Here is a 14,116-nt window from a genome sequence, read left to right on the forward strand (position 1 = left end):
TCAACACGCTTTAAAAAAAAACTTCCAGGACACGTTCCAGAAGAACACTGGGAGTTGTATTGCTGTACACGGGACTATTCTGAAGGTGATCGTGTGGAAACGTAGATAAATAAAGTACTTTCTTGTAAACAGAGCGAGTCTCCAAACTTTTTGACACCTCATATATATATATAACATATGCTTGAGCTCATCCTTCATCTCATATACAGAGGAAAAAGCATGATGATTAAATACAGAAGGAAATCTGAGGCAGATCCGTCTAATTAGCAGCTGGCGTCTAATTAAAGATGGTCGATTAGCAGCTGAGAAAACCCGCTGAGGCGCTCGAGGTGGGGGATCTCGACACGTCAAGTGAGATTTGCTCGGTATAGAACTCAAGAGGAGAAAACAGTATACCCTGTTGAGTTTTGCACGCTGTGAGATGAGCAGGCAGAACCTGATCTCCATCTGCTGAGTCGTGAAAACCGCAGGAACTTTATTCTGTTAAACTTTACAAAACACTCGCCCTGAAATCTTAGACATGACGGTTCACTATACACTGCCTTAGTTTATTCTATAGCCCCTGATGTCTCACACACACACACACACACACACACACACACACACACACACACACACACACACACACACACACAATGGGCTTGTTGTGATAACCAGAAGGACACCGCATCCTGAAACAGATCGGGTAATTCATTAATGATTCACAGGTGGCAATTAACACAATATTAATATTACATTCAAAACCAGTAAACGAGCTCAAACACCCTCACAAAGCACTCGGAGTAAATGGACTCATCTACTGCAGCAACACAAAATTAATGTGGAGATGACTAATGAGCTATTTCTAGAGACTGTGATATTCTGCCTAATAAAAAAAAAACCCACCACACCGAGATAAGCGTGCAACACACACAGCTGCTGAAACGGGTGTGTGGGAAGGGTACGTTTCACTAAGCTCCATGGAGAGATGCCGTGTGTATTTGCTCTTCAACATCCACGTAGCCATATTTCATGTAGGAGTATTAAAGCTGGAACAGGAATAGTGCGCACCACGAGTACTGTAAAATCTCAACACGCCTACTCATTAACACTTACAGTGTACTATCACCTCGTTGCATTCGCCACCATGCAACACCAACACGCTCAAATCACTGTACAGCCAAAACACGGAGAAAATCAGCTTTATGCAAAACCTCTGCTTCTAACTTCCATTCTTACCAATTATTCCTACAAAACACCACTTTATTTCCATTTCTTCTCCAAAACACCACTTTATTTCCATTTCTGGTTCAAAACACAGTTTCTATGACCATTTAGACACTAGAGGTCAACCAATCGATCAGGCTGATGTTTGCCTCGGCGCATGTTACTCAACAAACCGTGCGTGTACGTTCTGCGCTTGCGTAAGAAAGATATCAGCAGGTGGCAGAAGTCTGTACTGGGCATCCAAACAGGGAAACCGGAAAAGCTAGAACTGTGAATATTTAAAGCATGCAGCGTTTACACCAAAATGGCCATTATTAACAAATTTGTGCGTTTTTTTCTTATCATGTCTGCTACGTTGCAAACACAAGTAGCAAGAATGACAGTTCGTCAGTTTCGAGCGCTGTCCAAAAAATCTAAAGCCCACCGGAGCTCAAAAGCCACCCACCCGCCAGCCGACCATCAGTGTGGTGTTTCTGAGGGCTTAAACTTCTAATCCTTTGTTCTTAATCTTGCCTTATATATTTCATTGGGTAAATATGATGTTTTATTTGGAGAGAGAATGAAAAGAACTTTTCATAACTGTATTGTTCTCGAGCCTTCAGTAGCTAGTTTAAGCTACAAGAAGACATGGGGACCAAAACCTGTGGCTTGTAGTGTTCAATAAATGTTTAAGCAATTTACTGCATCATGCCTCAGTTAGATTTAATTAGATGAAAGTGGAAAAAATAAAAATCGGCCAAAAAGACAAAAAATAAAATAAAACCTGCACTAAATATCTGTATCGGCAAGAGAAAACCCCATTCCAGTTGACTGCTACATAATATTCTTTTTCCATTTATTCCACAAAAACACCATTCAATTTCCATTTCTGCTTCAAAACCTTTTAAAAAACATGGAAAGGTTTTTCTTCTATTTTTTTAAAAAGCCATTTTATTTCCATCTCATGCCTCCTCATGAAGGGCACATGTTCATGGTTTTAATGCTACTTTTTAACATTTAACCATCTGTCAAATATCTGTTAGCATCCCGTTCTGATATCATTCCTACTGATATAAAATGAATAAGACTGTGTGATTTAACAAACACATCCATCTGTAGCACTGATGCAGTGTTGAACACCTAAAGCTAGTCTGTAAGATCAGCAGTAAGTACACAGTGAAGCTGGTGATTTATAGCTCACCTCTCTACTGCTAGCGCTGAAATAGTGCCAGTCCCATTTAACAACCGCCTTCAATTCTAAAATTCTGAAGGTCAATTTCAGTTCAGTACTTAAATCTTCCAGAGAAATCGATATGCAAGGAGCAGTCTGTAAATCCAGCGTTCTGAATTATGAGGAGGTTCGGCAGTAAAGTGTTGAGCTTGAGATGCCTCGCTTGCTTCTCCATGTCTCACTGCCATTTACTTGTTTTATTAAAAAAATAATTATTAAATTCACCAAGCTTCCTCGCTTAGACATAAAATACTTTGTCTTGTTGTGAATGCTCTGACTGGATCTTCTAGCCCCCTGAAGGGTCAACAAACAAACTCTACTTGAGCTAATTGAAGACTTTCCAGAGAATAATCCAATCTTTCTTCCCTTTTTTCATCCACAAACCTCATGCACCAATCAGACCATCTGTCCACAGGTCCAGTGTGAAATTTCAGCAGATTATTACACTCGAGACATGTCAAAATATTGCACAATTTAGCTTTGAAGCTAGGAAACGGCAAAATCCACTGGGATCGAGTTGTTCTCGAATGCTTTGCTGCACAGGATAATTAATTGAAGGTCTGTTAGAATGGCGGCTTTACATAATCATAAACCCCCTTTAGGCTTGCATCACAGGTTCAGGAGTCTCCAGTCCTTTCTCCATCTTCAACAAACATCGCAATCAGGACTCCGTCATCTCCTTTCCCTATCAACCAATCCAACAGCCGTCTTTTACAAGATCACACAATATCCTTACAATCTCCTTGAAACTTGGTTTCTTTCAAACACCAATATTATAGAGAGAGAGAGAGAGAGAGAGAGAGAGAGAGAGAGAGAGAGAGATACAAATACATATAGAATGACAGGAGGAATTAATCTGAAAGATATGGTTCTGTCAGGGTTGCAAATACTTTTGTCTAAACAAAAGCTGTTTTTCAGAATATTTACTGACATGCAAAGAAAATGTAATGATATACTTTTGGTGAAAGGTAGAGGGTTAAAAAACAAAAAACCCTACAATATAGGGAGAAAACAATTGTAGCTACAGTCTTCTGAGAAGATGTTTCACTACATTTCGTGAAGATTGATTCAGCCAAAAGGGTGTTAGTAAAGTCAGGCTCTGATGTAGGTGAGGTGAAGAGGTCTGGGGTGCAGTCAGAGTTCACAGCTCTATAGCAGGAGATCTTTCACCAAATCCGAACCATGTAAAGCAGATCTTTAAGCGAAGGAAGATTTTCATGCTACAGCCTCCAAAGATGTCCAATACAATTGTATGCCTTCAACATTTTTTGGTGGAAAAATCGGATATGGGTGGAAAAGTCATGTGTCCCAATACTTAATAATTGTCTGAGCAATTTGATCTCACTGCATCTATTTGTTTTTATCAGTGGATGAATAAAGAAATGAATACGGAGTGAGTGGAACGCTTTGTGCATCTCCTACGTGTGTTTATGAAGGGAATGGCTCCGGGTTCGTGCAGCACTTTTAACCCACTGTTGCATAAGAGCTTAGTTCCGCCAGCTCTGCTACCTCGTAAGGAAACTTGACGCGGGTCTTAAAGCGGAACCGTCCTTGGCGAGGCAACAGGACAGGTCCGTCTTGTTGCTAAGCAACCCAACTTCCAGAAAGGCATGCACTTATCTTTCTAGCTTCTGTCACTTTCTTTCACGAGTCGGTGCACAAAGACCAGTTTCCAAACGCCCCAGGAGACAGAAACAGACAGTGACTAATATTCTTTTTTAACTTTAAAATAAACGGATATTAAAAAGACTACTAATTGTCGATCATTAAAAGTGTACGTGCCGTATTTCAAACGTTCTTTCCTGCTCTGAGCCTTTTAGATGTCACTGGAGTGTCCACACTTTAGCCACGCCCATAACACATACAGCTTTCACTTTCACTATACACGGCAGTGACACTGTTTGAGATGGCACCGTTTTCCCCAAGAGCATCTTTATAGTAGATCAGCTAAACAGTGTGTGTTTGTGTGTGTGTGTGTGTGTGTGTGTGTGTGTGTGTGTGGCAGGAGTTCACATCAGTGTTCAGGATTTCTTAATGTCAGGATTGAATGAGACTCTAAAAGACTTCATGGCGTCAATACAACTCAAACTAAATTAGAATAAGAACTAAAACTCAATAGAGTTCTGAATAAATGTAAGCAGAATAATAACAGAGCTCCCATCTCAGCTAAAAGTTAGTGATCGCCTATTTATTTATTAATCTCTCACACACACACACACACACACACACACACACACACACACACACACACACGATACAAGATCAATATAGTCATGACACAATTATCCACATCTCAGAATCATTAACTAATGATTTATTCTCTAAACGAATCAACAACTAAAAATGTAATTAACAATGAATTCGTTTAAATGAGAGAGGAGGAAAGAGACAGACAGGAGACAGACGGAGGGAGAGAAAAAGAAAGAAATGGAGAGAAGAGAGAGAGAGAAGAGAGGTGAACAGAGTGAGAAAGTGAGAGGGATGAGAGAGCGAGAGAAGACAAAGAGAGAGAAAACGGAGAGGTAAACAGAGTGAGAAGGGAATGGGGAATGACAGAAAGATAGAGAGAAGACAGAAGAAGAGAAAAAGTGAAATACATGGGTGAGAAACAGATTATTGGTAACAACACAATAATTATTTAGTTTAATGTATCAGTTAAGAACTTATTTGTACAATTAGAGGACATGGGAGTAGGAATGATAATAAATAAATAGATAAGTGCCTATTAGAGCATTTTGTTTGAGTTAAATGTTTCTGTTAAAAGTTTAAGATTTTTTTTTCCTTGACACTACCCCCCCCCCCCTGCCCACAGACTTTACAGAAATCCTGCAATTTTTAATCTGGCCATCATGTGAGATCTCACCAGCAGAGCCCCTGCACACCATGTCATTTATTCTTGTAAACCAGGTGGATAAGTTTGGCTTGGCCTTTTTGTTTTTTATGTTATTGCTTTTTTATTTAATTATTTATTTTTTAACTGTACAGATCGTCTCTTACTTTATCTCTTCCTGAAGATAACCAGGTTCTCCATCAGAGTCTGCTCTAACTGCCCTGTGCAGCTTTGCAGTGTATTGAAGAGCTCTTAGTGTGTTAGATCTTAGAAAAAGGGTTCCAGTGCTTCCAGTCTATTAAAATGCATTTTGAATGATCACAAAATTCAAGATATGGAAACAGAAAATGTGTACATTATTATAATTTCATATAGTTACTCACATGGAAAAGTTCCTTTTCCCCCTAAAAAATCAGCAATTAAATTATATTACATTTCAAAATGTATATTATATTACAAAATACTGATTTGCTTGGTAACAGCCAAAATCTCTTATTATTCTAATTTACTGATTAAATGCAAGAACATGAATCAAAACATGATGCACACCCTTTAGAAAAAATTGCTTTATAAAGGTAACAAAAAGGCCCATAAAAATATAAATAATTACTTATTAAACACGATTTAAACTCTGAACTGACCACACAGAATATGAAAAATATCACAATTTTAGGATTCAGCAGTTTATCCACTTAAGATACCGCACAATAACACACTCAAAGATATTGTCCAATTATCGATATCAATAAAATCCCCCCAAAAATATAGATTCTTTTTGTTGTAAATATCACACACCCCTACGTGCGATTTCACCACCTGCTGAACTTCAGTGTCAAATACGTCTCAATTTCCTTTATTATATTAATGATAACAATAATAATGATGATGTGTGACCTGGTGAAAAGCAGTGATCGAGTACCTATACTTCATGCCGGTCCTCATGCTCTGATCGCTGGAGGACGGTACGCTCTGGACCGAGAGTTGCCCGAGACTGCGTGCTACCATGGCAACGGTTCGGAACTTGCTGCGAGTTCCGGCGTTGGGGCTGCTGGCATTCTGTCTGTTTAGACGCTCGTCTGTGCTGCGGCTCATGGACCGGTGATCTGTGCACACGAACGACACCTGCATCCTGACCCGAGTCACGCAGTGCAGTCAAGCCCAAAAATCCTCTCTAGTTCCCTCACTGTTTCCCCCTCACACACACACACACACACACACACACACACACACTGTAACTTAACCACGAAAGTCAGGGCACAAGAGGAAACCCGTCTCTCCTGTATCTCTGAGCGAGAGCGCAAATCTCACTCGGATTCACTCATCACATGCGAAACCGTCTCTGTCTTCTCTCGTCTAATTGTGCTGTGAGGCGAGAAGCTCTGTGATCACACACACACACCTACAATTCGGTGTCTGCTTCGACTGTATGCGAGTGATGTGCGATCTTCCCATACATTCCTCGTTCTGCAGGTCTGGTGATATTCCTCCAATCACAATCTTCACACACACAGAAAAACAAAGAACACTGACAGGACTGGACGTCTTTCCCAGAGAATCCTGAGCCTGTAATTGGTCTGCCAGTTATGGAAATGCTCCTGAGAGGCGACTCAAGTTAAATCAAGAGAGAGAGAGAGAGAGAGAGAGAGAGAGAGAGAGAGAGAGAGAGAGTGGTGGGTGTCAACTGAAAGAGCAAGAGGGAGGGTTTAAGAAAAAAGGACAAAGCACGTGCTGCAGTGGTGAGAGGTTTGGGAGAGAAAGAGAGAGATGGATAAAACGTGATGTAGTAGAGAAAGGTGAGAAAGGGAGAACAAAAGGGAGAGCAAAGGAGTGAGAAATGGGAGAGAGAGAAAGAGAGAAAAAAAAGAGACACCAAGAAAGTGAGAGACCATGAAGTGAACAAGAGAGAGGAGAGACACTAAATGAGAAAGTGTTAAGTGAAGGGAGAGAGAGAGAGAGAGAGAGAGAGAGAGAGAGAGAGAGAGAGAGAGAGAGTGTGAATGGAGAGTATGTGTGTATGTAAACAGAGAGAGTGAGAGAGAGTATGTGTGAGAGGGTGTAAAGGAACGGAGAGATAGAACAGACAGAGAGAGAGAGAGAGAGAGAGAGAGAGAGAGTAAAGGAATGGAGAGATAGAACAGAGTGAGAGAGAGAGAGAGAGAGAGAGTGTAAAGGAACGGGGGCATGAGGGGAATGGGGAGAGGGAGAGAGAGAGAGAGAGAGAGAGTAAACAGTGTGTGTGCACGCAGGAGTGTGTGTGTGTGTGTGTGTGTGTTTGTGTGTATAAAGTGAATTGAGAGATGATGGATGATAAACTGTGTTCTGTCTGTTCACTGTTTGACGTTAACATAAAACAAGTCAAAGTCAGAAAAAAGGATAAAAAGTGAAAGTTTAAAACGAGTGAAGCATGCGCGCTCTCTTTCTCTCTCTCTCTCTCTCTCTCTCTCTCTCTCACCTGACTGCAGCACTTTACAAATAACCTAATACACCAACTCTGTGCTCTCACACTGCAGTGTGTGTGTGTGTGTGTGTGTGTGTGTACAGTCAGTTAATGAGAAGCACAGAAGATGTAGTTACGGTGTTTAGAGCTAAAAATAACACGGTTAAGTTTACAGGAATCTTCTACACAGAATTGGACGAGTTTAACATGTAACATGAGGAACGATGTCAAAGTTCATCACTGAGGAGAGAATTAACCAAGAGCTCTGCAGGTGACGTCAAGACAAACGTCAGCATGAAGAGTAAACACAGCGTCAGCACTCTTTACCCTTATATACACTACATATGCTTAAGTATTAGGACACATGATTCTCCAGCCATATGTGGCTTTTCCAAACAGCACAAATTGCTCCAGCATGACAATGCTCCTGTGCACAAAGCCTGCTCCATGAAGATCTGCTTTACATAGTTTGGAGTCCAAGATCTCCTGTTATAAATCTACAAACATCTTTCTACCTTTACCAACACCATTAAAGCTGAATGAAATCTCACACAAATCTTGGAGGAGTGGAGAAAATTGGAGGAGGTTATTGGAAGAGTGGAGGAGGTTATTGGAGGAGTGGAGGTTATCGAAAGAGTGGAGGAGTGGAGGTTATTGAAGGAGTGGAGGTTATTATAACAGCAAATAAATATTGAATGTTGAATGTTCAAAAAGAAGCACAACCTTATGGTCAGGTGTCCACACATCTTTGACCATATAGTGTAGGTTTGTGAGTATTTGAGTATTTGTGGGGTCCATTTGTGTTTTGAAAATGATGCAGTACTAAAGACACACACACACACACACACACACACACACACACACACACACACACACACACACACACACACACAGATCAGAAACATGATAACCCGGTAACGTGACACTACAGAAAACCAGGAGTCATGACAACGCAATTAGACTTCATCATGATGGCGACCTGAAACTCATCACGCGGCATGATGCTATCAGTGTATTTTTATTAAAAAGGAAAATGAAAAATCTTTAATAAAGCCTCCAGGATGAAACCTGTGTGTGTGTAAACACATCAGGGATTAGAGATTACACAGTCCTGGGACGTCCTTTGTTTTAATCTCTACAGGAGTGAACGGTAGTGGAGGGCGGCGTCTTTGCTGTGCAATGCAACGTGTTTGTGTTGATTTGAAAAGGGGTAAAGCGAGGCGTCTGGTCAGCGCTCAGGTGAAAGTGTGGATCAGGAACCTGATCAATAAAGAGTTACAGATGATTTGTATAAAAAAATCTCTCCCCAGTTCTGTGTGTGATTAAACAATTAGAAGGGACAAGCTTAATTATTTGAGGGTGAGGCTGCATTTAATATAACGTGCTAAAAAATGAACACACACACACACACACACACACACACACACACACACACACACACACACGCAAATGGATGTGACAAAAATCCATTATGCAAATTGTGTTAATCAGACTGAAGCAACAGCTGCTCCACTCACAGCTGCTCGACACACTCGTGGAAATGGAGTGAACATTTAATTGGAGCATTTACTCTGAGATGTGTGTGCGCGTGTTTCTGCGAGTGTGAGTGCACGAGTGTGTACACAAACCCAACAATCAAAACAATTAATTTCTCAAAATAATAAATTTTATCCTGTGACGGACAAACGTCATTGATCGGTTTAGACCTTTAGACTTTACTTCCTGTCTGAGAGATTCCCTCCACTCACAACAACAATAACCACATTATAATATTTATTTCAGCTTCTATACGTGCACTGAAACCAATACTTTCTATGCCAAATGAGTTAAAAATATAAACACAACTGGACTGATTACACCAAAACTAAACAAAAAATAAGGCGATAAATGAATACATCTACAGTTCAAGATCTGAAACTTGTGAAAACAGGTGATTATACAAAGAGTTTATAACTCCACATTCAGGATGATCTTGGCACCAGAATCCCTCTCTGAACTTACAGCCCACAGCCTGTCAGGATTAACAATCACAGCTCCTCCACGCTCATCGTGAACACTGCAGTACCACAGGGCTACGTGTGGAGCACAATCCTCTACTCCCTCTTCACCCACGACTGCAGACCTGTTCATGGCTCTAAATCCATAATTAAGGTCGCAGACCAGTGGTGGTGATGAGATGGCCTACAGGGACGAGGTTCAGCACCTGACAGCGAGTGAGCCAAGAATAATCTTACACTCAACACCCAGAAGTCCAAAGAACTTGTGGATCACCAGAGAACAAGGAGGGGCTACACAAACCCCTATTTACATCAAAGAGATCAAGGTGAAGCATTTGACCAGCTTCAATGTCCTGCATGTCCACAGCTATGAGGACATTTCCTGGCTACTCAACACCTCCACCCTCATCAAAAAAAAAAAAAGAAGAAAAAAAAGAATAAGCACAACGCTGGGAAACGACGTAAAGCTCAGCTACTCACCAGGTCACAGAGTCCATACACAGGAGATAAAGGAGTGTATGGGGTTCTGAACTAAAACAATAACACACACTGCCCTTATTCAGGATTTAGACAGGTTCCTGAACTTCACACCAAAAATCCATAAAGGTATTTTAGCTGATCTACTGATTAGGCATCAACACACTGCACAATGTGTCACAGAGTTCCTGTTACCACCTACACGGCGATTATTTTCCTATAGTACCACACGAGTGTTTATTGCTCACACACCCTCAATTTCTAAATGACGAATAAATGACAAGCTGTGCTTTTTTCAATCAGTTTATAGCTACGTTCATGATATAAACTGCCATAACCAGGAGGTCTTTATTCCCCTTTTGAAGTTGAAAAAAGAAAAAGCACACGACTGGGATCTTCTACACGGCACCACCCTGAACTCCTGCTTGTAATCAAAACCCCACAATCACTACAACATTCCCCACAATATCGGGACATTATAACGTTCACGGCTCTGACTGCGTCTCACACACAATCATTCTGAGGCCTGTGCCAGCAAACACACAGTGATTTACTGTGTGTTTGCTAGCACAGGCCTCAGACTGATTGGAGAGAAGGATGTACTGGAGATCAGCCAACCACCTCCTCCATCAATCATATGCTTCTCAAATATATCTTCTTGCTCTACAGAACTATGACCAATCAGGGACTGCACACTATACGGCCAAAAATATATAGACACCCGACTTTTACCACTAATATGTGTTTCGTCCTGGTTTATATTTGACGTTTCATTGTGTTTGTGCGACACAATGAAAATATCAAATATAAACCAGATTCCGTACAACATGTCTTCAGAAAACTTTATCTAAAAGATCTGACTACTTGGAAATTTCCACTCAGGATCTCAACTTCAGCGAGAGAAAAATCATGAACAAAAGTTCTAGGACACCTATATATGTGCTTCTTCCTTAAACTGGTCCCACAAAGTTGTGTAGGACGTCTTTGGTTGCAGGAGCATAACATTTTTCCTTTACTAGAACTACGAGACCCAAACCTGCTCCATCACGACAATGCCCCTGTGCACAGATTCAGGAAGATCTGGTCGATTAGGCTTGATGAAGGTAGAAAGTGAGATTTGGTTGATAAGGTCCTCTTCAATCACAACTCCGATATGTTTGTGTAAAACTTTCTACATGCTGTTATTCCACTTGTTTCAAGAAGAATTTAACATTACGCACCAAACAAACTTTTATAAACGGTGGTAATTTAAATTTTTTGCTTTTTCCTCGTTCGTGCTGTGTGCTACATTTCAGGGTCGAATTAAAATTCGTCAGAACCGCTCGAGTTTCTCTAATAAAAAGTAAAACAGTACAGACCTCTAATGCTGACTGGACGAAGCGTGTCGAGATCGCAGCAGTGATGCGAGGAGAACACTCTTACATAACCTGTGGAACAGCAAGCGCTCATGCGAGATGCCCCTCACTGTCGTGTTTAGGCTCGCAGAGCTGCTCTGATTTCTGTATCCATGTGACTACTTGTGCGATGCCCAGAACATCTAGTCTCGAGACACCGCTGGGTGAAGAAGCTCAAATTCGTTTTCTTGCTAATAATCTAAATAGAGGGCTGGAGGAGTCCAAAATGAAGCGCTTCTATGGTTTGCATAAGTCTTTGTAGAACACTTTTAGACAGGAAAAGGAAAACAGTAATACACGACAGGGAGAACACGGAGTCGGAGTGTGTGTTAGAGGTCAGTAAGAATGATAAGAGTGTGTACAGCACCCTGTCTGTATTCTCTGGCTACGTCTACACTAATCCAGATCAATTTGAACAAGGCGTCTAATCTTTAGTTTTTAATTGTTTCACAAGAGTCAATCATTCACACCAAAACATCTGAAAAAGATCACGTGTTTGTACTGCGTGGGAGCAAAACGTATGACGATTTGGCCTGCGTGATTTCCGCCTGCCGTTTGAAATGAGTGAGTCCAGACGAGAAGAGTCCTCTCTCCCTCTTTCTCTCTCTCTCAATAGGATCACACTCTCCATCTACTAAACCCCTCTCTGTCTCATGACAGGGTCACACTCTCTCTATTTCATCGCTCTCATCTTTCTTACGTTACACTTCTCTTATCCTGAACAATTTAATGGTGCTGGGAAACTTCACAAACACTCCCTCTATAAATGGGAAACTTCTCCTAACATTAATATCCTTCACATCAGCGATTTCACATTTAGCTTTAATAAATACAGTTACTCAGATCATGTTAAAGGGTGTTGCACTGCAAGTCCATGTGTACTAGTTGTCATAGATACAAACGTTAACATTAAAAATCACATCAATATAAACCCGGTGTTCACGTGACAGCTGGAACTGCTGTATGAGCCATGCTACAGAATCAATGCGGTCCTTCTGGCCAATCAGAATGGGTTCTGATACTGCAGAAAAAAATGTAATATTGTATGTGAATTTAATAAAGAATCTAAACATCAGCAGGTCTGTACATGAGCAGTGAGCAGAATGTTGTCAGGATGAGGGAGGCTCAGATTGGACATTTCTACTGAGCACAGCAGATTCCTGTCTATCTCACACACACACACACACACACACACACACACACACACACACAGGCCATCAGCACATTTTCACTGAGTGACACACTGACTACACACGCTGACAGAAGGACAGGAATCGTGACACTAATGATACATCAGCTAGATCTTTAACTGGACCCGACACGAGAGCAGATCCCGACTGTACCCTGAGAGCATCCTGCCTGATTTCACCCCGACCCTCAGACTTTCTAATCCAAATCTGATCTCCTCAAAAAATTTTTCATTATATATGAAAAACAGCCACTGTGTGGTGTGAAGAGTCTCAGTTAAATATTCCTCTAACACCACATCATTTTTGTTTGATAACTAACTTTTTATCCATTTAGTGTTGCATTAAATGCAGTTTAATGCTCCTGTTTTTACCTACATTATAACCTCTATAAAAATGTATAAATGTCTCCTTACGTAATATTTATGATTACAGTCAAAGTTAGCAGTGAAGTGTTTCACGTGGACGAGCGGTTGCTATAGAAACAATGTTATAATTAGAACTGGTGCATTAACGTAAGCCTGGTGTTATAGGAAACTCAGCAACACCTTCTGACTAATCAGAATCGAGATGATGATATATATTGTGAAAAGTATTTGGTTTAAACTCAATTAAATATTAATGCCTGACAGTCTTGGGAGATTCGACTCAGCTATGTTTTGCTGTACGAGTTCCTCAGAGGAGCATCAGATATCCCTCACAGCGAGACACTGGTCCCAGCTCAGCATCTCACTGCAAACCCGACACCATCGATCAAAGCGCTGAAATGTGACCGGTTCGCCGCCTGCTGCAGTTTCTTTTTCAAGAGCACCACCTTGTGGTTAGATCTCACATCGCACCCACAAAATGAGTACTTACATCAGTTTAAACTTTTCTAACAAAAAGACGACTTTTTCCTCCAGAGGTTTTCTGCTCTCCTGAGAGGAACATCAGAAGAATCTGTGATATATTAAAAAAAAAAAAAATTTCCAAACAAAGTGACTTTTCATTTTCATTTGTATAGCGCTTTTAACGATAAACATTGTCTCAAAGCAGAACATTTTTACTTTTCCGAGAAATGTGAAGCTGGTTGTTGAATTTTGTTGGTCAAAAGAAGGTGTCAATTCACAGCTGTTCTTACAGTTCTACAACAAATGCTTACAATAAATCACTCATTCTAATATATATATATATAAAAATTTATTTTTCAGTTATATTTCATTTCTCTTTATTTTTGTTTCTTGTACTCTAAACTTTAAGATGAAGAAAGTTCTCTCCTCTTGTCTTGGAATCTCCTAATCCTAAGCTAATGGAATCTCCAGTGTCCGTGTTCTGTAGCATTTTTAGGTAGTTTTCAGGACAAATATAAAAAAATGCCGTCTCTCTCATAATTAAACAT

The 14,116-nt window shown here is 40.6% G+C and overlaps 1 protein-coding gene across 4 annotated transcripts in view; it reads right to left on the bottom strand.

Annotated features, from left to right (window-relative positions):
* Positions 1-14,116, bottom strand: part of kcnab2a (potassium voltage-gated channel subfamily A regulatory beta subunit 2a) — a 61,771-nt gene that overhangs the window by 18,504 nt on the left and 29,151 nt on the right. Inside the window, exon 1 of one of the 4 annotated variants that reach the window (XM_046875542.1) lies at positions 6,166-6,450. The exons of the other annotated variants lie outside the window; for them this stretch is intronic. Within the exon in view, the coding sequence (XP_046731498.1) occupies positions 6,166-6,374 (209 nt within the window). The 5' untranslated portion in view covers positions 6,375-6,450. Of the gene's footprint in view, positions 1-6,165; positions 6,451-14,116 lie in introns of those variants that run through there. 4 annotated transcript variants of the gene reach the window in all.

The sequence above is a fragment of the Silurus meridionalis genome, chromosome 19, assembly GCF_014805685.1.
Source record: "Silurus meridionalis isolate SWU-2019-XX chromosome 19, ASM1480568v1, whole genome shotgun sequence".
NCBI classification, from domain to species: Eukaryota; Metazoa; Chordata; class Actinopteri; order Siluriformes; family Siluridae; genus Silurus; species Silurus meridionalis.